At 39.2% G+C, this 26,017-nt stretch overlaps 2 protein-coding genes across 2 annotated transcripts in view; both read left to right on the forward strand.

Moving 5' to 3' along the window:
• Window positions 1-26,017, forward strand: part of plxnb2b (plexin b2b) — a 275,822-nt gene that overhangs the window by 5,150 nt on the left and 244,655 nt on the right. The window lies entirely within an intron of this gene.
• Window positions 6,077-9,520, forward strand: LOC114464414 (zinc finger BED domain-containing protein 1-like). Its single transcript, XM_028448557.1, has 3 exons — window positions 6,077-7,122; window positions 8,032-8,642; window positions 8,836-9,520. The coding sequence occupies exons 1-3, from the start codon at window positions 6,288-6,290 to the stop codon at window positions 9,253-9,255; spliced, it is 1,866 nt and encodes a 621-aa protein (XP_028304358.1). The 5' UTR covers window positions 6,077-6,287; the 3' UTR covers window positions 9,256-9,520.

Below are 26,017 nucleotides of genomic sequence, written 5' to 3' on the forward strand. Positions count from 1 at the left end.
GACCCACTGAATTGAATTCTATGGAGTGAAACAATGCAGATGCTAAGTTGGTTATGCTACTGTTAAATTAATTCAAGTACAGTATTTCTGCAAAAAACAAAAAACAGAATACATGTAACCTGTTATGCTGTACACTCTCCCCACCCCTGCTCAAAAAAGAAGGAAAAAAGGGTGCAACCAAATTCTCTGCTGGTGCGACCAACAGAGAAAGTTAATCGCACCAGTGCCACCACTGGAAAAGTTTGTGTAGAGTCCTGTGTTTGAATTCCTGGTCGCTCCTCGTGAGGGTACCTCAAACTCTCACACCGCGCATGCGCAAACACTGTAGGACCGCTGTAAAATTGACAGACTGTACTGCCCACATCTGTCCAGCTAGTTCCATCGCATCACTACCTTTTCTTTTTTTAAAGCTCTTTTTGATAAGATTTGCAAGTGTCTCTCCACTTGCGGTTTATTCTGTTTTTCTTCTTCTAATTTGTACGTTGTATTTCCGGAAACAAGACCCCGACATGACGTGCATGGACATACAGTGTGAGCAGTCAGAATGTGTCCGAGTATCAGTTTGTGGAGTGTGAGAACATGAATCGTGAGCTGGTCACATTCAGGCTCTGCAGTTGAGTCGCACAGTTTTAGCTGGAGCTGAGTACAACGATTGAAAAATAAATCTCACAGTGTATCCCAGCCTTGAGCTGAGCTGGCCGCAGGCCTCCGAGACACACACTCTGTACTCAGACTTCATGGTCAAGCGGAACTCGGCACGGTGCTGTTTTAATTCAGAAACAACTTCCCCTGTCCACAGGCCAGACATGGAGTCCTGTGGTTTTTTTTCCCAAAGCTGTCCTTCCTACTTGTCATTGCAGTGTTGCTTATCTCCTTTATCATTGCTTAGTGCATGGTTCAGGGAAACATGACTGAGGTGTTTCTTAAAACCTTGAGTGACTCATGTGAGGAAGGGAAAGTTAATTGCTTTGCTAAAAGTCTGTTGGCAGGAAGTTATGTGTAACCAAAAGGTTCTGGGACCTCAGCTACAATGACTTGAGATGGGAATGGTATGGGTATTACTAATAATGTACACAAAAGTCCTGAAATCATTGCTTGCCCAAAATATTGAGATGTATGGATACATGCATGGAGATTTCTTTTTTTTCCTAAATGTTTTTATTTGATCTTATTTCAATTTCATTTCAGAACTTTAGTAAAATGATCACACATTCTGTCTACTCAGATGGGAATGTATAAATGAAGCTATCTTTGGCCTACCAAATACCTTACCTTGGACATGGCCTCCTTAAATTTTATCATTAGGTTTTTGATCATTTTTTTGGCCAGAGTTATGGTAATTTAAGGTGGGCTTGCTGAAGTGCTTGCCTAAGTGTATTGTGTTTGGTGGGAAACCCGTTAATCCATTAAATTAAGAAACCTCCAGATGTCAAGCAGGATGCGCAAAGTGGACTGACCACCGTCTGGATGGACAGGCTATCTCAAGTTCGCAACTGCAACAGACTAATGCTTAACGGTGTCCCTCACTGACTTATTTAATCCATTGATTACAGACGAAGCTCCTTTGTGCTCAGGAACTTACTATTCAGTCATGCACGTGTCACCGGTTCCCACGTAAACGGTAGTAACCAGACCGAATTACAACGATCATTTCAGTGCCCCCCCCAACCCACCCACCCCCCCCCCCCCCCCCCCCAGTTTTTGATTGTGACGTCACTGCCGCTACTCAGCAGATTCAGCACACCCGTTGCTTATAACAGATAGTGAGATGATAAAAACCAACATGGAGTTTACTTAAAATCCGAACAATGCACCCGGAGCCAAGCACGTCAGCAACAGCAGCAGCCAGTGTCGACCTCCCCAGAGAAATTGAAGTGAGTCCCGCGCCCAGCGCTGCCAGTGTGGCGGACATCATCACAGATGATGACAAAAAGCAATAGCAAACACTGTAGCCATTCAACGTGCGACAACATGTCTATACTTCAACTCAGTGTCCGCTGACTTTCTGTTTAATGTTAAGCTCGTAACAAGTCATGTTTGTAGACAAAATGTTGAACTTAAGCTTTAACACCTGATTTAAAAGGCAACAGATTTGCTAGCTCAGGGGTTTACTGCAACCTGCGGCTCAGGAGCCACATGTGGCCCTTTGACTCTTTTGCAATGGCTCCCTATAGCTTTAAAAGAGATTGAAATAGAGTTACTTTTTTTTTTCTTTTTTTACAAAGGCTATTAACTCATTCAGTGCCAGCCATTTTCAGATTTTCTACCCCCCTCAGTGCCAGCCGTTTTTGAGCATTTTGACTGATTTTAAAGACCCACAGAATATTTTCTACTATGACTATCTGAAATCTGACACCAGATTGTGAAAGATTAAAGCCTCTACTTTAATCCAAAAAAAGAATTTGTTTCTGGCTTGTTTCGTTCTTTTGTAATCAGCCGTTGAATAGAGCAAGTTTTACACAAATCTTCAGTTTCAGAGCAAAAAGCTGAGAAAAAAGCCTTTTTTTCTAAAAAAAAAAACCTTGTCAGTGACTTTAAAGCTATTTTTAATTTTTTTGCTTTAGTGACAATTCTAACATCTGAACATTGTTTCCTTATATAAAACACAAAAAAAAAAACCACTGAGACCGGGCTTTTGATGGCAAAATTATTATTATTTATCTATCTGGGTCAGAGTTTAATGTATTTCTTACTGTGTTTTGGCGTTCCGCCAACTTTCTTTCCCATCAGTCTGCACACACGGAACTTCCTCCTCCTCCCGGACGTGCCGAGTGTCACGCTCAGAGCGTTCCCTGTTTTTTTTTTTTTTATTGTTTTATCTCACCATCGCCACACTATTCATGAGTTCCACACAGGCTCTGGTCGAGTGTGCGCTGCCGGGAACGTCAACTCTGTACGTAGTGCCATTTTCTGTCTCGTAAACGCCTTTCCTCCTCTTCCTCTGAGCTCTGCTGAGCATGGATGATCTCTCATCCAAATGTGCGCTGCTATCTCCTACGTGTCACCTATTATTTTGCTATCTGGCTCACAGGCTGGGGGTATTTTGCCCCCCCCCCCCCCCCTCCTCCACCCGACACGCAGAGATGACCCGTTTAGCCTGGATAGTTGATGGTTTTATCTCACCATCTCAACATTATCAATAATTCACTCAGTTCCACACATGTTCTGTGTTTGTATGTGGTGCTGTGAGCTGCTGGATACGTCACAATATCACTCTGTAGCGCCATAATCTCACTCATTCCTGCTTCTCCTCCCGAGCTAATGGTAGCATCAGTGGCTAATATCTCATCTAAAGGTGTACTGCTGCCATCGTCAGGGCACAGTTGGTCACTACAACACTCCACATCTTAGATATTGATGAGGGACCTCCGCCAGGGTGTTTTCTAGTAATCCCCGTGAAAAAACGCAAATGACGAGTTATCTCATCAGTGGCACTGAGCGTTTGGATTTGAAATGACGAGTTATCTCTTCAATGGCACTGAGTGAGTTAATGATTATTGACAAATAAAATCATGATAACAATATTAATTTCCAGTATTATATAGTTTAATATAATAGTTTTATTGGATATTATTTAAATGTTTTTGTTTATTTATTATTACCAATTATGTTACTTGTATATATATTATTTAAGGTAATATTGTATTCAATTTGGCCCTGAAAGTAAAAGGATATTGCATTTTGACAAAGTGTATGCGGTTTACTTTTTTTTAAAAGTACCGGTTTAAGCACTGGAACCGTTTAGAAAATACCAGTAGGCACCGGTATCGGATAAAATTCTGTGGCAGACACTTTTTGTCACGTGACCTACATTTTTGATCCCCCTGGTTTAACGCAATGTCTCAAAAGTTAAAAGACCTCCCCTTCAAAATAAGTCACTCGACACTTTAAATACACTAACTAGTTGTGCAGTAGTTAATTTTAAATTCGAAAAATTCACACAAAAAAAGCCACTAAACTCTCTTCCCACTGGTGTTTCAACCAATGCTTTATCTATTGTCACATTTAACTTTTTTTTATTTTTTTTTTTAATACTAATTAGAGATAGTTTTTTTGTATCAAATCAAAGAAAATAAAAGTCTAATAGCTTTTGTTGTCAGAAAACCTTTGAATTAATTTTAGTGCAGATTTTGGATCTTATTCCAAGAATAAAACATTTTGCCTTTGGCCTAATCCTCTTCTGTACCTGGGGCTCTCTGTTTGACGACAGGTGTCGTACCTGATCCTGAAAATGACGGCTTCATGAAGCTCATCAGCAAACATGGCATTAAAGGGTCACCTTCAGTCTTATCCTGGGAAATCTTAATCTGATGGTTGAACGGTTTGTGTTGGCAGGAGCAGCACGGTAATTCATTTTTGGCTGGAGTAATTGAGTCTGGCACACATTGCAGTCCAAAGAGTATCTGGTTACAGATTTTGTAGTGAAGTGAGAGGCGTGCACCTACTCATTGTCTGATCAAAGAGGACTCGGATCTTTAATTATGTCCAAGATGAGACAACATTATTCTTCCTGCCTGGAGGTCATCTTTGCAAGATTTGGCAGCTTGTTGTGTTTGTGTGAAGTGATGCTGATGTGAATCTTCCACATGTAATATGTGTTTTATGGACTTGTTGGTGTTGAGTTGCTTCATGTGGATTGACACTTAATCCTTACAATGACACAACAGAGATATTTAATTGATGCATTCATGCATTCTTTCACAGTTAATCCTCAAACTGACCAATTCACACCTGCCAAGATCCGTTTTAATTATAACATCAAATGTGATGTCCAGCGAGTTCACACGCAAACGGCGCCTGCTGTCAAATACTTGACCCTTTTCTTCTTTCTATTTATTTAGTGTGCACACAGGAGAAGTAATTATGAAGTGCTGCCTATAAGGCTCAGCCAGAATCATTGGGTGACAGATGCATGAAGGGTCAGTGCATTGGCAGCAGCTGGAGATGAAGGTCACCCCAACCTGGGATGTTGAAGGCGACAGTAGAGCAGGACACAGAGATGCAGCTCCAGCTTCAGTTAGGAGATGAATAATCCTCATCGATCCTTGAAACAACTCGCTTGGCCAAGAAAAGAAAAAAGCTTTCTCTCGCTGCCTTAACTGAAACATGTTTCTCTAAATGCAGGCTTTCACTTTAATGAAAGTAGATGAAATTGCTCTTTATTCTTTTGAAAGTTTTAAAATGAGAGATTCAATGTCACTGACCAGATTATTAATCTGTCCATCAAATCCCTAAAGCAATTACAGGATAAAGACTTAAAACATAATAATATTATTAATAGGGCACATGGTGGGTAGTGGTTAGCACATCCCCCTCATAGCAAGAAGGTAATGAGTTCAAGCCCTGTGTGGAGTTTGCATGTTCTGACGGTGCTGCGTGGGCTTTCTCCAGGTACTCTGGCTTCCTCCCACATTCCAAAAGCATGACTGTTGTTTCTGTGTGCTGCCCTGTGATGGACTGGTGCCCTGTCTAGCAGAGTTCTCACCAGCGCTGTGTAGGGGCCCACAACGCTGTGATTTTGATCCCCTATACTGTGATATCACCCCCTACGGTGTGTTTTAACCAGCGTAGGGGGTCTGTTCTTTTGTTTTCTTCCTTCTTTAATCGTTATAATAATTGTTGCACACTTGGACACAGAAGGGGCTTCCAGGCGTGCACAAATTGTTTAAACTGTCTTTTTAATTTGCATAACAGAGAAACACATACATCAGCCGCACGGTCTATGTACTACAGGCAGTTTTCTCGGATGCTCCCATCTTGACCTGAGGACCCCTGTAGCCACTTACGTAGCTGCCCCCGATGTTGCCTGTGTGCATTGTGCGCTTGGTAACTGTAATTACTATCCAATACAATCAGTGCTGGTTGTCATGTTTATAACATAAAATGGATCATTGGACTCAGGCTTATAGAGACATTGGCTTTATTTGGGTCGGACGGGTAGGGCCCGTGTTCTGTCTGGCTCAGGCTGGGTTGGGTTTATTTTTCCGGCCGGATTAAAGCTCGACTGTGTGGATCCTCTGCTTTGTAACCCATAATCACCCAATATAAACAGTGTGCTTCATAATATGGCTGGGCGATTAATTGAATTTCGATTTCGATTTCGATTTTGGCTGCCCTCGATTACAAAAACAAGATAATCGTTATAAAACGATCATTCTGCCGCCCGCACGGCGCGTCTTGTGTGGTAAATGCAGCGACCCTTCCAACTGTGCACTCCGCCCCGCCCCTTCCCAGTCCCCGGTGCAAGTGAGTGTTTAGAAAAATCTTGTGGAAGGAGACGGTAGAAGATGGCAGAAAGGGAGCTTTTGGTCGTGAAGAAAGGAAAGGTGAATTCTGTGGTGTGGAAACACTTCGGTTTTGAGGAGTCTGACTCGGAACAAACTAAGATATTGTGCAAGATATGTCACGCGACCGTGTCTGCACCTCAAGGAAACACAACCAATTTATTTAACCATTTAAAGTCCACACACAGAATAATATATGACCAAGCAGTGAAGGAACAAAACTCAAAAATGAAAAGCTCCTCGACTCCTGCCACCGCCACGCAGTCCTCAATTAAGGACACGCTTTATAATGCCACCGCATATCCACCCAGCTCCCGCAGGCATAAAGAAATAACTGATGCAGTCACATACATGATTGCCAAAGACATGAGCCCTATCAACACCGTTAACGACCCGGGGTTCATTAAACTGATGAACACAATGGACAAGCGGTATGTGTTACCATCACGTCACCATTTTAGCAGAATTGCGCTGCCTGCACTTTATGACGAATGTCGTGGAAAAGTTGCAAAAGAAGTGTCAACAGCAGTATATTTTGCCACCACAACGGACCTATGGTCGAGCCGCACCATGGAGCCATATATTAGCCTCACACTTCATTACATCGACGCGGATTTCACCATAAAGACGAATTGTCTCCAAACGGCTTTTTTCCCCGAAGACCACACAGGGCAAAATATAGCCGATGGCCTGAGGCAAGCGATGGCTGCATGGGACTTGAACGAAGAGAAACTCGTCTGTATCACAACAGACAATGCCTCAAATATGAAGCTGGCAGCTGAACTCAATGGCTGGATGAGGCTGCAGTGCTTCGGGCACAGACTCCACTTGGCCATAGGTGAGTAGTAGGTTTCCTTCTCCTGATTGTGTGATGCAATTTATTAATAACTAAACAAATCATGTACAACAGTGGTTCTCAAACTTTTCACAGTCCCGTACCCCTTCAGACATGTAATCTTAAGCCATGTAGCCCCTACTTCTGCACACTTAAAAATTATAATAATGAAATGCAGTTTTTTCCCAACTTTGGGGTCAGGACCCCATGTGGGGTCGCCTGGAATTCAAATGGGGTCCCCTGAAAAGTCTAATAGTTTATAATGATAAAAAAAAAAAAAACAAAGCTGAATATCAATGTATTTTTAAAAATGTTGTAATTATTATTTTTCAAATTTTAACATCACACAACAATCTTAAACTGTATTGTATACTTTCACTTTCTCAAATATAAATCTAGTTCAAAATAAATTGCAGAATAAAAAACAAACAATAAACATTATCAAAAGCTAATTCTAGAAAGAAAGAAAAAAGTCTGGAGATTAAAATGGGGTCACAACCCAAAAAAGTTGGGAACCACTGATAAACAATGTAGCCCTACAGTGAAATATATAATAATAATAATAATAATAAATTAAATAATAATAATATTCTGTAACCATGGGTTGTCTTACATCAGCTAATGTGTAATTTGTGGCAAAGCATGGAGGCTCCTGACTGCTGGTCGATTTATATTCTAGTTTCCATTTTTTATTTTTTTTATTCACATACCCTCTATGACAATTTGTGTTCCCCACTTTGGGAATCTAGGATGTAGAATATATCATGTTAGCTATCTATCTATCCATCTATCACACACACGATAATGTATTTAATTCCTAATAATAATTCATATTTCCCAGCCTATTGATACATTGATGAAGATTATGATGATGGTAATGATGATAAATGTTTATATTTATTGTACTTTTAGAGAATGCAATGAAGGACCACAGGATTGGCCGTGCAATGGGGGTCTGCAAAAAACTGGTCAGTGCCTTCTCCTACAGTTGGAAAAAAAAAAGGGAGCTGACAGATGTACAGAAGAGGCTGAATTTGCCTGAACACTCTCTTACGACGGAGTGTCCAACGAGGTGGGGGTCTCGGCAGGCTATGATTGGCAGGGTCCTAGAGCAGCAGAAGGCCATTGCAGAGGTCCTCTACAATGACACAAGAAACAGACACCTCACCCCCTCATGGCAGGACATCGATGTACTGGAGGCCATCAACAAGTCACTAAGCCCTCTCGTTGAATTTACCGATGCACTTTCTGGGGAGCAATATGTGAGTGTGTCTTTTGTCAAGCCAACTCTCCACCTTTTCAACACATCCATATTGGCTGTGCAGGAGGACGACACAGACCTTGCAAAGTGTATCAAGAAGAAGATCGTGGGCTATCTCAATGAGAAATATGATGATGCACCAACACAAGAGCTGTTGGACATGGCTTCAGCCCTGGACCCAAGGTTCAAGCTCACATATGTGAGTGAAGACAAGCATGGGTCAATTGAAGAAAGACTGTCATCTGAGATGAAGGCTGTCATGGTAATTATAATTATAATAATAATAACAATGCTATGGTACTAATAACAACCAGTAAATACAATGTAATTTAATGTAAACAAAAGTCGTTTAAGTTATACTTTAATATTTCTAGTTGTGAATAGACATAACCATTTAGTCAGATTAAACATTTTAATCATTTCTCTTCACAATATTCTCCTCCTCCTTTTCCCAGGAGAAGGCCCCTGAGAGAGCAGTGACTCCTGCTGATGACACTGACGCCACCGCTGCTGGTGGTGCACGAAAGAAGAAAGCCCTGGGCAGCTTCTTCAAGCCGGTCATTGAAGGCACAGCTCCAAGATCCGCTGCTTTGCAACCGGACCAGGACCAGGACAAGGCCATAGCTTTTGAGCTACAGTCCTACCTTCAGGCAGGGACACTGGACACTGAGGCGGACCCACTAGAGTGGTGGAAGGTATCCCAGAAGTTCTACCCACGGCTCTCCAACCTGGCAAGGAAATATCTTTGTATTCCAGCCACAAGTGCCTCGTCAGAGAGGGTTTTCAGTACAGGTGGTAATGTCGTCACCTGCCTGCGCTCATCCCTGAAACCAGACCAAGTTAACAGACTGGTGTTCCTGGCTAAAAACCTTTAAGAGGTTGTAGGTGTCAGATTGCAGGGAGCCTGGATGAGGGAGTATGGGACTAGGTGCCAACTACTGTTGTTTTGTTTTTAAAAAGAGTTTAAAAATAAGTTTTGGCAGCTGATTTTTCTCGTGAGTACGATTCAGTCCATTTATTCTTGTTAAGACTAATTTTGGCCAAAAGGGTGTGCCTTTACCTCAAATATAGTTTTAATTTGTTAACTGTTATATCGTTAATATACTGATTAATACGACAGTGGTTTTTTTGCAGTACTAGGTAAGGTTGTTGTAGCAAGTGCATTACACCAGAGTTGGAGTTGGAATTTTTTTTATGGTAAAGTAATTTTGTTTCAGTGTATAATACTTTAAGTCTGGGATAGTGTTTATTTTTTTATTTTTTACATATTATTTAATTCATTTTATCAATATATTTTTTATCTTAATTATTTGCATTTTTCTTGTTTTTCACTTCAAGCTTATGGTGTTAAAAGAAATACCAGAGTTAAAAGATCAATAAATGCTTTTTCTCAAATCAATGAATAATCGTCTTTAATAATCGTGATTACAATATCAATCAAAATAATCGTGATTATGATTTTTGCCATAATCGAGCAGCCCTACTTCATAATCTGAACAACAACAATCAATTAAATAAAACATAGAATAGAATAGAAAATGAATCAGGTGGGGGGTGTAACAGTCCCAATAAAGCTGTGGGTCCCACAAAATACCTCAGTTAAATTTGAAACTACATTCATCATGACTCTTCACCAATTAAAAAATGAAGTTTTGTAAGACAAAAAAATCATACTTTACTTTTTAGTTCAGAGGGTTATAAGTTTCAACTCTCGCGATCCCCCTACACTCCTGGTGGGAACCCTGGTCTAGGGTGTGCCCCAACCTAAGGCCCATTGAGAGATGGAGATAGGCACCAGCAGACCCGAGAGCATGAAAGAAGGATGGATAATAATAATTTAAATTAATTTGATAAGCGCAATTATTTACAGCAAATGTACCCCGACTCTTGAATAATAATTTCCATCAACAGGATTTTTATTCAAAAAGTTCAACTACAGAATTTTTAATAAATCTGTTTAGATTTTTTTTCCATTTAATTTCTTTAGTGTTACCCTAATTCTTGGAGGTACTACATCCTGAACATGGGTGCAATTCCCCTCTGTGATAAAATAAAAATAAAGAAATGCAGTCAACGTTAAGTTGTATGGAGCTCAAATATCTTTTAATGATGAAAAGCATCTGTTATAGACTATGCATCAGTTTCTTACTAAGGTCAACACCTGTTTGTTGCTCTGATGTAATAAAATTGTATTTTAAACAAGAGTTATTACTTAAGTTAAGAAAGAGAGACTGTGCAACGCAAATATGTTGTGATTTGTTGCCTTGTTACTTGTTGCTACATTCAGGTTACATTTCAAATATCTTCCATGCCAACATAAGGCACATTTTTTTTCTTGATGAGGCAGATATTTTATCAACTATTTATTGGGAGAAAAATGCACAAGGACAAAACTGCAGCAGGAATGCATCCATATGGGGTTTGTGGACACGAGATCCAAAATAGTTAGAGCGTTGTAATATTTGTAGAAACCATATGCTGTCCTTATTATCTCTGACATCTGCTGGTGCCGCTGGCAGCTGGACACAGACATGTCGGTCTGTTTCACTAAAGCTTTTTGCTTTGCTGAGATGCAGGATACACACAACTCCTATTGACTTTTCTGGAGAGCGTGTGATGCTAATTTTAATGCATGTTAACTTTCTTTAGGATGTAGAGCTTTGAGAAAGAGAATATTTCTTAGTTAGTATGTAGAGTGGGGCTACCCTTTAGAGTTTTGCTAGCTCACTTTAATGAAGCAGTGGTAAGTAAGGATACCATTCTTTTTTGGATAAGATGATATAGATAAGACTTTATTGATCTCCTGTAGCGGGAAATGTGCATGTCACAGCAGCGGTACAGGAAACAAACGGTAAAGGGCAACACTTCAAAAGTAGAGAAATACAATTAAGATAAATAAAATAATGACAGAATAAAACATAGTATGCAGTATGTAGATGAAACTGCAAAAAAAAAAAAAAAAATGCACTAAATGAAAAATGGTAAGAGAGTATATCTTTATTGTAAATAAAATGCAAGTGATTGTCATGAGTGAAATGCTTCTCCATTCTTTTTTTTTTCTTTGGCTTGCTTTGCCATTTAACCATTTTTCCTGCTGAAATGTCCTAAATTGGTAGGATGTGAATGCGCATCGACTTTAATCGAGCAGCCAAAAACAGCTCATGGAGCACTCTGTTTGTAAAAAGATTTTGGATTGTCTAAATGGACTCTCACACTCCTGGATTTTTGAAGCTCAAATACAGAGCCAAGAGAAGGAGCAGAGGTCCAGTGTCCTCTCAGAACACAATGAATTCCAATGTTCTCAAACATCATTATGGATTTTTGACCAAATGAAGCCAAAAAAACTTGCACACTGCAGCTTCAACTCTCAAAAGTTTTAATGCAGGGTCTTTTATATGATATTAATTCACACAAACACCATCCATGCTCAAGTTCTGGCCCCTCTATCAAATTTTAGAACCAAATTTAAGGCAAGGTATGACCAAAAATGTATCACGGAATTTTTCAGGTGCTCACAGCATTTTCTACTGGTTGAGAGAGGAATTACTGCAGTAGATGGATGGTCTTTTTTTACTGTTATGATGATGGAATATTGTAGAATATTTCCACACTAGTAGTAATACAAGTTTGCAACAGCATCCCAATGGCTCTTTGCCATGCTAGCTTAGCTTTAGCATTAGCTTGATTTCTAGCTTTAAATGCTGCATACTCAGTGTGTGATGGTTTCTTATGGTGAATACGGTAGTGTTTTGTTTGCAGCTCCACCAGGACTTATTTCTGCGTTATAGAAATTACAAATTGCGAACCTTTGCTGTCTTTTTTATTTTTTTGGATATTACTGCCGACATGCTAAGCTAACCGTGCCTGCGTGTTCGTGAGTGTTGTTCTCCTGTTGCAGAGGCATGCACACACAGGCACATGCTCACAAGCAGCTTCAGAGCTTTCAATTGTGTCTTTCTTATCCATTTACATGTATGATTTACATCGCCACTAACACCAGAGCGCTACTGTTAACCTTCTGATTTAGAAGTCCAACGTTGAAAAAGGTCCGGTCTGAAACTCGGTGCAGCGTAGCGTTCTGAAAGTTGTCCAATCAAATACACCGGTATGGTGGTATATTAAAAATTATTATCATAACCAAAATATATACCGGTATTTGGTATGAACTGGTGTACCGTCCAGCCCTGCTCATCCATTATTTTTTATCATTCATTGTTGTATTTCTGTATAAGGTTGGAAAGATATAGCCTAAATGTTTGTATGTCATTATCGCCCACAACTAAACTGAACTTAGATTAAGCCCCAGACAAAAAACATTTAGTGTATTGTTTCCATCTTTCATCAACAACTAGAGTTGACACACATTTGGATGCTTTTTCTGTCAACTCTGACCTTAAAATTTTGGTCTCATGAAACCATTTTTTTTTTTTTTAAAGTGTCTCTTGAAATATTTTTCAATGTAAAACAGAAAAACTAAATTGTTGAAATTCCAAATAGCAAAACAAAATGTTCATCCATGTAAATTTGAAAGAAGGATCATCGTAGAATTTTTTGAAACGCTTGAGACTCGTTTGTAGTTTAAAACTGGGAAGCAATGCTTTTTCTTTATTGCTAATATCTTTGAGTTGGAAATCATACTCTTTAAGCCTTCTTTTAATTTTAATTAGTAAATAATGCATACATATTGACAAAAAAAGTTGAATGTCTAAAATCTTTGATCTATCAATCAGAAGTCGGAAGAAGTTGTAGAACAACTTTTAGGAATAAAGTTTTTATTGCTCAACCAAAGAATGCGTAACTTTAACAGATATCGGAAACTTTAATGGTCCTCAACAGTTTCTCATTGTGTTTCTACTGAATGAGTAAGAACATTACACCAGTTCAAACACTATTCCATTTGTGAACAAGGAAAAAAGCAATCTGGCAAAAATTGATGAAAATTAATTTTGTGAACCACCCTAATGGAGATATTCTGTTTAAAAGCCAGTTATGATTGTACTCCTTGTAAAGTTAGCAATCCCTGTCCAAACTGCTGACTGTGACCCATGTGCTCGAGCTTGTGCAAGAACCACACAACTTCCTGCTGAAACAGACATGACGAAATGTTTTTAATTCTACTTATCGCAGCAGTTTGAGTTGCCTAGTTTTTCAGGCTGAACCTTTGTCTCTTATCCTCAGCGTGCCTGAAGTCTACGTGGATATTAATCCTAGTGCTTCAAACCTGCCCGGGGCAGTGAGCTGTCTCCTGAAATGCAGATCTGTGGAGGTGTCATCCCACCTCACTGTCTTTGGTGTCTGCTTCTGCCCCCCAGCTTTGCTCTTCTCCTCACACGCCACATACATTATTCCTCTCTGAGTCATCGCTGCCCGTCTCACTTCCCTATCTCAAAGTTTTACTGAGGTTAACAAAAAGAAGTGGGGAAACGTTACGCAGATCACGCATAGTATCCCACATCTTGTATTCACAGTGTGACCTGCACAGTGAATCATACATGTGATGATCATGCAGATAACCCGTTTTTGTTACCGTGACAAACCAATTGGTGTTTTCCGCTGGTTTTGAACTACAGCAAATGACAAGCCCGAGAGCAATGACCTCTACAACACCGCCACATGCCTAAACAATAAGAAAACTCAAACTGAAACATGTTTAAAAACTTTATATGTAAAAACCTTCCTGTTTTTACTGGAACTTAAAGCTTGTGTCAGAGAAAAACCAAGAAAAAATAATTTGGGACATTGTGACAGCTTTTCAAATTTCCTTCTTCCTGTTTTAAATTTAGTTTGTGATGCTTTCCCAGCTCTCTCTAATGGTAATGAGAATTTTAAATGCTTGAACAAAGGATACAGAGAATAATCAACACACGCTATCTGCCTATGCAACGATCAGTTTCGATATTTGATACAGCCTTGAAGTGCGTCTGTTCTTCGTCCTGTCGGGTTCAATCCCACTGCATGTTCTCGATGAAGCTGGGCTTTTTAATCACAGTGATTAGTTGAAGTAGATCTGCTGCTGGGCTAACGGAGTCTGATTCCAAAGGCCTCGGCTCTTTACTGGCCACACTGTGCCTCTGCAGCCGTCAGAGTGAAAATGATCAACAATCAGTGACAGAAATCTCTACAATTGCAATTTTCTTTGATTTGGTACAATGACACTGCACTCAGATGGAAACTTGATAGTTCATCATTACCATCATTTAGGCGGTAATGTAGGCTTGCGTGGTGTTATTTGAAGGCTACTCAGAGAATGTTTTTAAATAACAAAAATAACTGGAGCTTTACTGCATACTTAAAATCTGAATCCCTTGTCTTTCATTAATTGGCTCAGTTGTAGTGTAGGACTTGTTATCTAATTCTAAATAAATATTGCTTTTTATGTTTGGTTTGACTTTAGTTGCTCGCTCGTAATTAAGCAGTTCTGTCTTACAGTTTGTTTCTCACTCGAGTGTGTGACCTAAGAAAACCAAGTGACGTTTAAGTGTGAAGTTGTATTTTTTCAGTTTAGAAGTTCCTGCCTGGTGTAGTTTAACTAAAGCATAGATGGACTTCTTCACACGTCTGAAAGTGTGCTGTAGTAACTGCACGTAAGACATGATTATCTCACCAACCACAGCTGATTAGAGAAAAGCACCAGTTTGAAGCATTTGCTTAGCTACCCATTCCCCATAAGCATCAGTAGTCCATATTTAGGTCAAATAGTAGATTTAATCTACAAAACTGCACAAAAACAAGCAGGCAGTTTACAATATAAGTCTCTGATTTCATTCACTTTCACTACATCATCCCAAACACCAACGTGCCTAGCATTTAATAAGTAGTCTAGAGCTGCTCGTGTCTGTGGATAATGGAAAACAAGTGGGTCCCATCGGGGTCCCACCGGGATGCAGTGTGTCTCTCAACCTTGCTTCGTAAAACAATCCTCCCTCACACACAGAAAAACTAACATCTGTTGGTCGTGCATGTTGTGAACCAAACAAAGTCCTAATCACTAAAACCCAGCAGGATTAATAAATGTGGTGTAATTCCCAGCACATTTGCTCCAATGTTAGGCCAGAAAATCTCCACCTTTTCTGTGTAAAAACAAGGCGTAATATTCCTCCTTTTTCAAAAGCCGTTACTTGGCTGCCTCTGGGGTAGACATAAACATGTGACGTGACGTATAAATGTATGCACCGGAAGAATATTTAACTCAGCCTCAGTTTCAAAACAACAATGGCGGAAGTACAACAAGCAATGTTGATTGCGCTGCGCATTCTCTTCAACCATGGGAAAATCAAGGAGCATGCTGTCCAAACTGCCCTGGACATATTGAGGGTTCGTTGTGTGGCTTTGACCCCCAGATGGTCGAGAAAACCTCGAAGTGTTCTCAGTCCAACCTCCCTCTGCTGCTCCGGTTGTTGTGGTCACTGACCTCGTTAAACTTCTTGCGGAGGTTTTTCATCTTTCTGATTACCTGCTTGTTGTCGGGTCGCACAACAGTGCATGTCATCGACACCTCCGCACATCTCACGCAGAGGCCATGGAACCTGTTCTTCAATTAATATAACAATATCCACAACTAACAATCTGTCAATCCTATACAGAAAATAAATATTTGTACATAGATGTAGCTTGTATATATTTCAAAAGAAGTGCATATATGTCACATTGATATATGAATCAAAATATGTAAATATATGAACAGTTAATATATAATTGTATCATTATTAACTAGGTAATTACTTAAACAAGTTATCCTTTACTTCTTCTGTAGGCTACTTTAGTCTTTACAGTTGTTCTTAAAAATTACTTGCACACATTTTAATCATAGTTGTCTCACCTCTTTGATCACCGACAGTCGCTCTCTCCCCCGTACAACTAACACTTTTTAATAAGTGGAACATTTGTGCTGCTGTTCTGGGGTTTTACATTGATTTTGAAAATCACAAGTTGGCCTATACATTACATATTTTCCTTAGGGTGAAGTAAGGATTTGATTTTTTGCTTTTTTTATATTGTAGTTGAAATTATTAAGATTTACATTTTTCCAAAATAACACACAATGAACAACAAAAATTGTCAAATCAGCGATGAGTCTGTGTTCTATCTCAGTGTAGGTCTGTCTCTGTGTGTGATTTTCTTTTCCTGTAGGTGTCTGTGATTGTGCACGTCTGCATCTGTGATGGTCTGTTCCTCTGTGTGTGTGTTAGGGCTGCACAATTATGGGCAAAATGATCATCACAATTATAGTCACAACAATTATTTATCATGTTAGTAAAAAAAAAAAAAAATCTGTTTTTAATTACACTTAAATGTGTGTACAGTTTACAGTGCAACATGAAGCTTTAAACAAGAGTTTTATATATATATATATATATATATATATATATATATTTGAAATTAAACTCAGAATATAAATATTCCAAAGACTAACTAAATAAATACATTATTAGAGTACAGAGCCCATATTTTAAATGTAAATATTGCAGACGATCAGAGTTATTTAATCGTTTCAACCAAAATCATGATCACGATTAAAATTTGAATATGTGTGCAGCCCTATTGTGTGTGTCTGTAATTGTCTGTCACTGTGTCTTTTATTATTGCATCCATGCGTGTCTGTGATTGTCTGTCACTGAGCGTGTACATAATTGTGCATCTCTGTGTGTCTTATGTCTGTGATGGTGTGTGTTCTATGATGTGTCTGTGATTGTCTGTCTCTCTTTTCGTCTGTTACTGTTTCCATGAGCATTTGTGATGGACTGCTGGCAGGTCCAGGGTGTCCTGCTTTGTACCTCATGTCATCTTGGATCAACTCCAAGAGCCAATCTGGCATCCTGTCCGTTCTGCCAATTTTGATGGTTTCCTGCTTTTTAAGTGGTTATAAAAAAAAAATAATAATAATTAAGGCCGGTAAACAGCTGTTATATTAACAATAATTATGCTAAAATAGGTTTTCCAACAGTGTTTTGAGATCATTGGCTGTATCTATCATTACCAATGACCCTTACGTGTAAAAAAAGTCAAAATGTAACATTAAATGCAATTTTTGAATACATTTTTTTGCCCTTGCTTTGTGGTAAAGGTATTAATAAAGATCTGTATATTGGCTTTACACACATTATGCGGGTTTTAGCTCCGCCTTCTTGTTTGCATTTAATGCAAAACAGCTCAGATATCTGATTTAGATCACCTCAGTCAGGTCACACGTTCACTTACATTGCATTAGGTCAGGTTAAGAGCTTCTGAAATGACAGAGTTTGTTTGTGGGTGGAGGGTGTACTGTATTGATTTTTTTTATTTTAGAAATGATTAGTTTCCTAAACCTAGACAATCACAGTTGTTTAATTGTTTCCCAAATGATTGGTTTATTTAGTGGTTATCATGAACTAAAGGCCATGGCTACGGTACGTTAAACGTACCTGTAGACTGCCACTCTATGGATACACAGCACCCCTCATTGGCCAGTTTAGTTCACATGATAGGTGCACCACGTGACTTAAAGTTCTGTAAATTGTGTTTTAGCTCAAATTTATTTTTAGCTACCCCATTAACTCTTTTATTTTAACTGTAATTGTAACTCTAACCCTAACCCTAACTCTAAAATGTTTATTTTTGTCGGAAATGTATTTTTAAAGGTGTAATTTGCTGTGTTAAATATTTTAAAATGAGAAAAATATTTTGTCAAATGTGGGACTCAAACCCATGTTAGCGGTGAGTGCAGCACCTTTGACCACTCTACTACCCTGGCTCCAGAAATGTATCTATAGTCCCGGGGGCTATGGCTACATTTAACGTAGTGCCAGACACTTTCTTAAATAAACGACAATTACATGGTAATTATATTCTTATAGAAAGGCTGACTTCTTGTTTTCTGAAGGATCAGCTGGAGAAGAACACTGGTTCATGCACCTTATCATGTGCTGTTACTACCAGAACACAAGCTCCTCCTTTGACTTCAGTGCGTTAATAGCAACAGCAAACCAACGTGGAGCCCAGACAAATAAAAATCCCATTTCCTCCCTTTCCGTTGATGTGTTGGGAGCCTCGCATTGTGCAGTTGCCTGAGTGCCGGGGAAAAAGCCACTCTGTGTGTCAGTTAAAGCCCTGTCAGCGCAGCATGGGCGAGGCCTTTCTCCTGCGTGCATCGATCCAATGTTAGTCCTGTCCTATCTAAGTACCAGCTCACTCTGCCCACAGAAAGCTAATCAGACTTTGACCAGAGCAGGTGTCCTTCAGTCTCTGATTGTGATTCCACCAAACACGTAAACAACACAAGCATGACGACATTGAAGTTCTCACAATGGTTTGAAACAGTTTTAAAAAACAAGTTCTCACAAAGCTGGAAAAATGGAAGAGAAAAAGGACATTAACGCCCCCTGTTTGTTTTTGTGCTTTTTGGAAACGTCTGCGTCTTAATTAATTTGGATATTGTTTCTGAAGTTTCCAGGTCATATGTTCATGTATTGTTTTTGTTTTTCTCTTATTCTTCATCAAAGCAAAATTCCATACACATTATTCAAAATACTCTGACTATAAACCCTGTTTTTATTGTGTGAAAATAACAGGAAGCAAATCTCAATACATCACATAAAAAACTGTAACTCCATGACAGTACACTTTTGAAATTTTTTATTGCTACTTTTTTCACTTATACCTCCCTCTAGACTTTAAAGTTCTGCTGCTGGTGTATAAATCTGTGAATGGGTTTGGTTCAGAATACATCAGTGACATGTTTGTCAGGTATGAACCCAGTAGGTCTCTCAGATCTATGGACACAGGTCAGATAGTGGAGACCAGAGCTCACAGTAAACATGGTGATGCTGCTTTTAGTTGTTATGCTGCAAAGAAGTGGAACAAACTGCCAGCAGAGCTGAAGTCAGCATCACATGTGAACATTTTTAAATCAAAGTTAAAGGCACTTTTTTTCTCTACTGCATATGATTGAGAGGGAGACTTTTGGTCATGTTGTTGATGATATTAAAGGGGACATATCATGCTAAATCCACTTTTTTAGCCCTTAAATGGATTTTGTTGTATATTTAGAGTGTTTAGAAATACAGAAAAAAATCAAATTAGTCTCTTCAGGTGCTCCGTTGATATCTTTATATTCTGTTTTGCTCATATTTTTCAATCTGTTTTGATTTTTCTATTCTCTATTACGTTTTTTGAACAATAACGTCAGCGGAACTGCCAAATTAGGACATCGACTCCAGGCCCAACACTTCGAGCAATCCGCCATTTTTATTTCTCACTTTTATTTTGTAGTCCAAGCTCAAGGATGCCGAAGTTACGATAGGATAAGTCAAAATGTTCGGTTGTTGGATGTAGTAACCCACACGCTTCATTACACCGTCTCCCAGCATCAGAACCTTTTCAAAGTGCCTGGTTGAGTTTTATTTTTCATGGAAATGTACCCACATCTGTGGGTAAGGTCATTTTAGTGTGTGCGAAGCACTTCAAGGATGACTGCTTCAGCAACCTCCGCCAGTATAAAGAAGGATTTGCCGAAAGACTTTGTCTGATTGAGGGTTCAATTCCTTCTATCTTTGGAGACGACGAACAGAGCACTTCGGTAAGCTGTAAATAACGCTAAAAAGTGTGATGATAAGACGTCCCTGTCATTGTTTTGTTAGCATTAGCAGTTGCACCGTCTTCATATGTTAGCGCTGTGTGCACGTTTTAGATCCTTGATGATATGGCCTACGTGATTTAATTTAAGTCTAAAGTTTTTATTAGTCATTTCATTTTGCCGCTTTTGTCTCTGAAAAGACTGTATTAAAATGCATTTCATGACGGTAGCTTGGCGCTCGCGTTAGCTCGGTGCTTGTGTTAGCTCACTTGTTAGGGTTCTGCAGGTTCATCATATTCATTTTCATCTCGCTTCACCGGGTCAGACTCTGGCTCGAACATGTAAGGCTGGATGGACAAGTCTTCCGTTGTTGACATTTTGTAAATAACGTGTGAATAAACATTTTCTGCGCCGCTACATAGCCATATCTCTTCTATCAAACTACAAAAATGACCGAACAGGGTGGAGTTGAACCGAGTGTCATCTCTGCAACCTGGAGAGGGGGCGGAGTATGAAGTGTCTCATTTGCATTTAAAGATACCGCACCAAAACGAGTTGCTCTTAGAAGCACATCAGAAAAGGGGTCTGTGGAGCTATAATAATGAGGAATTCAGACCCAAGCATTGCAGTTCCGCTTTATATAGATCACAACTGTATGATTTCTATGTAAAAAAAGGAAGGACTTAAATGCATGATATGTCTCCTTTAATTGATTTTACTGATGATTTTAACTGTTCTTATTGATTTTAAACAGTTGAATGTTTTATCATGTAAAGCACATTGAGTTGCCTTGTGTATGAAATGCGCTATACAAATAAATTTGCCTTGCCTTCTCTGTTCTCACCTACTTACATTTGGCATTTTATAGCTGTTCATGGCTGTTTTCTTGATATATTCTCTTACCTTGATTGAAAGACAGATTTACGTGAATGTAAAGAGAGTAGAATGTGCTGTAAATGTCATATTTTATTATGATTTCAGAAAGTATCGTAGATTTCAACAATGCTAATGCATTCCAAATTCACTTGTGAATTCCTTAATCTTGTTCGGACCTGATTCTTTTACACTGTTAATAATAATAAATGTAAATCCGTTTGTTTCTGTGGGCTGCCAGTTGAATAATGCTGCTCTAGAGCCTCGGGGTGGGGGGGCAGCTTAGGGTTGGACCCATTAATTTGTTATAAGACAATCTGTTGGCTGATCAATAATTCAGTTGTCTCCGTGGGTGAGCACGTTGGATCTAGTCTCACCTGCTAACAAGGAGATGGGTTTGTTTTGTTGGCGATCTGATATAAATATGTATATTTTTTACACACAGCAGTGTCTCCAGCCATTTACGGTAAATTTTACACTTTTACTGTGATCGACTTTACAGTATGCGACTGTAATAATACCATGTGCTGAATTGCAGTACCTTGCTGTATTTTCTCTGTAAGTTCTCAATAGATTACTGGCAGTGGGGTTGTCAGTAGTTTTTTTTTCTTCAGTTATCTAATTGTAAACTAATTAATTGTTAAATAGTGTCTTATAATAATAGTACTTGGGTAATATTTTTTGGAGTTTACAAAATGCCATTGCACATTATTCACAATATTTTTTCACTATATTGAATTCAGTACCATGCAGCAGTGTTTTTTGAGAGCTGTCAATCCTGATTAATTAAGCATTTTTTTTTAACCTGTGATGAACAATTTGAATTTGATATTCTATACAATACATTGTGAAAGTTACCTATCTAAAATGTAAATTGTAATAACAAATCAATTGAAAAGAAGAGACTAAAAGAAAGTATAAGACCAATTACAGTATGTATCCCAACATGTATTAACACAATATAGCAGCTTAAAAAAAAAAAGGAAATGAACCATGTCTTCATTAATGTGATGTGCAGGAAATGTTGGTTGGCTTCCCTCACGGACATGATCCTCACAGCTGATAATTCAGCATCCACACGCTCTGTTCCACCTGAAATGTAAAATCTGCAAAGCAATTTTATAAAGAATCTTGACTTTTGAGTCAATTTTAGGTTGAGGGTCTCTTGACATCAGTATCTGTGCCATGTCTGTAGGTCACAGTGAATGACATCTTAGTGAAAATATTAGTTAGACACAATTTTAAAGTAGCTACTATTTAATGCAATAAAAATAAATTAAGAAGAGGAACAAACTCTCTCTGAAATGGGCCACCAGTCACTGGAATAATGAGTCGCTTGCCAACCAACCACATTTTACTCTGGGACAGGGAGCTTACACCAGAACTGTCTGTGTACCAACCAGTAGAACCATGACCGTAAATTTCCCACTGGTACTTTGTCAGGACTGCAGAGAGCTCATACTCAAGGGATTGTGACGGTCATTTTTGAAAAGCCCAAAGCATTGGAGATGCATGGTTTCCTGAACTGATGTGTGATTGGATGAAGTAATCAGCAGCCAGCCACGGCCCACGTTCAATGAATTGTTTAGGAACTTAGCTTGTTTTGTTGTTGCCATTGTATAGGGATAGCAAATATATTTATATTGAGCTAACCCTAACCCCATAAAATAGTGTGTGTGTGTGTGTATACGTGCGTGTGCGCAATTACACAACTTTGTGTAATTGCGCACAATTACACAAAGGACCCTTTTCAACGTTGCACTTCTAAATAGGAAGGTAAACAGTAGCGCTCTGGTGTTAGCTGCATGTGCCTGCGTGCGCATGCCTCTGCTACAGGAGAACAACACTCATGGACACAGAGGCACGGTTAGCTTAGCGTGTCGGCAGTAATACACAAAAGAGAGAGCAAAGGATCACAATTTGTAATTCCTTTAATACGGAAACAAGTCCTGGTGGAGCTGCAAACAAAACGCTACAAAACACTACCGTATTCACCATAAGAAACCATCACACACTGAGTATGCAGCATTTAAAGCTAGAAATCAAGCTAATGCTAAAGCTAAGCTAGCGTGGCAAAGAGCCATTGGGCTGATGTTGCAAACTTGTATTACTACTAGTGTGGAATTATTCTACAATATTCACTCATCATGACAGTAAAATAGACCATCCTAAGTCAATCTACTGCAGTAATTCCTCTCTCTTATCTTTATCTTTCTTTATCCTCTATCCATTATTTATCCCTTTTCTTTATATTTATCACTATTTTTTTTTATTGCTGCTGGCTTGTGTTTTTGTTTTTGGTCAAATTCCATGTGCTGCCCATACATGTCTGTGTGCGTGCGTTTGTGTGGCACAACCATAACGTGAATGAAGCGTAAAGTAACTGTAGCATTTTATTTTCCAACACCACTTCACTGATACACTTTTTCACATAATGCCTCACCATGTGGCCACTACATCCATTTCCCCTGTTAATCAGCCATTTTTCAGCAATGCGCATGTTCTTTACATGTCGTAATCTACACGAGCAACCACTGATCTAAATGAAATACTTTTGTGGTACGTGATATTAACAGTGGACCTACCTGTTGGGTCCACTCGGCAGGCTCGATATATACAGCGGATGCTTTTGGCTCGGGTGCTGTAGCATTGAAGAAATGCTGTTATGGAAAGTTAATTGTGTCTTGCAGTACGCACATTGTAGGGCTGCTCAATTAATTGAAATTCAATTACGATTTCGATTATTACACCCAACGATTACAAAAATAACAAAACCAAGAAAAAACGATTATTCATTTTCTATTTTATTTTTTTTATTTTAATAAAACAAACCCAATATTTTCTTCTACAAATAATAAAGCTTGACACACACAATACTAACTTCGAGTTGTATTGCAAGCGCAAGCACATGCAAGCTCCTCCCCTGCGCCCCGCCCCTCTCAAAGCCAAAGCTAGCATGCAGGCTAACATGAGGAAAGACACAGCAAAAATGCTTGGTAAACAAGTCAAATTCTCTTCCCTGGGAAGACTTTGGGTTTGGTGCAAAAATGAACATACTTGATTTTAGTGTTTGAAGGATTTAATTTATGTTTAAAAATATTTATTTTGTTTTTTTTTTGTACAAAAAATAAATTAAATTTTGGTTGATAAAGAATTGTTTGAATAATTGTGATAATTAGTTTTTCTATAATCAAGCAGCCCTAACGCATTATATTATGTTTTGCGTCCGACTTAGTTTATACACTTCAACATTTCAACAGTTTACGTCGTTTTCTTTGTTCTCCCTGTCGCTTCCCTCTGTCGGTGTCTGTCTACATTTTGCATTAGGCGGAAGTGGCTTAAACAAAGGATTGAGCCAGAGATGTTTGCCTCGACGCATTTTAGTAATCGAATTACTCAAATAAATCAAGGAATCGTTTCAGCCTTAAACTTAAGCAACACTCACACCCATTAGAGTTGGTTTAGACGCTAGAGTTCTCAAAGTTTAAAGGCTGGTGTTTAGTCATAATATGCATGAATTCCTTCTGGTTTTTCCAGGTGTGTGATGATTTTTTCTATCATGTGAAGCAATCTAACAGAATGTTTTGATCCAAAGTGTGGTTGTGTTGGCAGCATCCAAAGAAAAGCTGGTTCTTCTTATGTGTGCAGATTTACACAGACAAGCTTTGAGTAATTACCCTCAAGACAGTAGGACCAATCCAAGGTGTGGATCTTAGGCCATGGAGAGGTCAGGTCTGATTGGTGGGCTGCCCAGGCGTTCTGCTCTATGACCGTGTGAGTGGTTTGCTGCTTCACTGGGAAGGGACACTCTCATCGCTCTCTGGACGCCGCTGTGGAAACTCTTCCATCACCTTTCCTAATAGGCGTCCTACTTTTTGATCTGTATTTATTCCTCTTTGAGTGTTTCATCAAAGGTCACATTCAGTCTCCAACTGTGCCGACACCAGCCCATTGTTCTATAGACTTCACGAGAACAGAACTTTTTGGTTGTTCTCAAGGTGGAAAGGACGAGAGCAGTGTACTGACAGCCCGTACACAAAGACACGCCCACTGCCTGAGCGTTGAGGAAAGGGGACAATAACAACAAAGGCACTTTTTCAGCTGACAACGGAGCTCTCTGAAGGCAGTGAGAATAATTTGTTGTCCCCAGGTGTGATCACTTGGAGAGTAAAAAAGCACTCTGGGTATCATTTTAAATGGTGAAGCGTTATGGCAGAAAGCAGGCTTTACGCTGTCACTCAATATTAACATTAATCTGAGGCTCTTTTTTAGTCAACAATGAAGCAGCAACAAATTGCCAGACTTTTGGTGGTTTTGATATTTTGTTTCGTAGCCGGTTCTCCCTCCCACCTACAATGCCATGCGCTCTACTTCATATTCTACACTTGGTCTGATCGGAATCTTGAGACTTTGATTGGAAGTGCGCCGAATCCGGCCAAAACTATCACTCGAGAATACATTTGCCTGGTTCGCTCTAGATTTGCTTGTTCACACTGCCCAAATGTGGCGTACGATCTGGGAAAACGAATCCCAGAGCGTTTGAATCCCTCTAGGATTCTTCTGTCAATGCAGCCTTACTGATATACATGTGTATATGTGAATCATATCAGTAAATCACGCCATTTATACAGCATGCATGCGCATAGTATGATGATGCACCCAGGGGCAAAATAATATGAACACAATCTACTGTACATGGCATGCATGCAGGCCTGTAGTAGCTGTTAGTGAGTGAGGCAACATGCTGCTTTGGATAGTTTCTCTTTTTCTTCTTCACTGTCTACTTCTCTCCCTCAGCTCCCTCTGATGCCCTTCCAGATAAAACACCAGTAAACTTCCTCATTGTTTCACCCTGTGCTCACTGATAATGGCTCCAATCCAATCCAACTTTATTTATAACGCACTTTTTTATAACCCAGGAAGAGGGGGACAAAGTGCTTTACAAAATGTAAAATAACAGTGGACATAAAATCAATGCAATTATAAACCATATGCCAAAAAAAAATGTGTTTTTAAAAGAGATTTAAAAACAGGCAGTGATGAAACCTCTCTGATATAAACTGTCAGTGCGTTCCACAGCTTCGGACCTGCAACTGCAAAAGCTCTGTCGCCTCTGAGCTTTTTTTCTGCTGTCTGGCATCCTTAAGGCGCTGGTCAGATGATCTAAGAGCCCGAGTAGGGACATAGGGGTGAAGAAGGTCTGCCAGGTATTT

This window comes from Gouania willdenowi, chromosome 6 (genome assembly GCF_900634775.1).
Source record: "Gouania willdenowi chromosome 6, fGouWil2.1, whole genome shotgun sequence".
Taxonomy (NCBI): Eukaryota; Metazoa; Chordata; class Actinopteri; order Blenniiformes; family Gobiesocidae; genus Gouania; species Gouania willdenowi.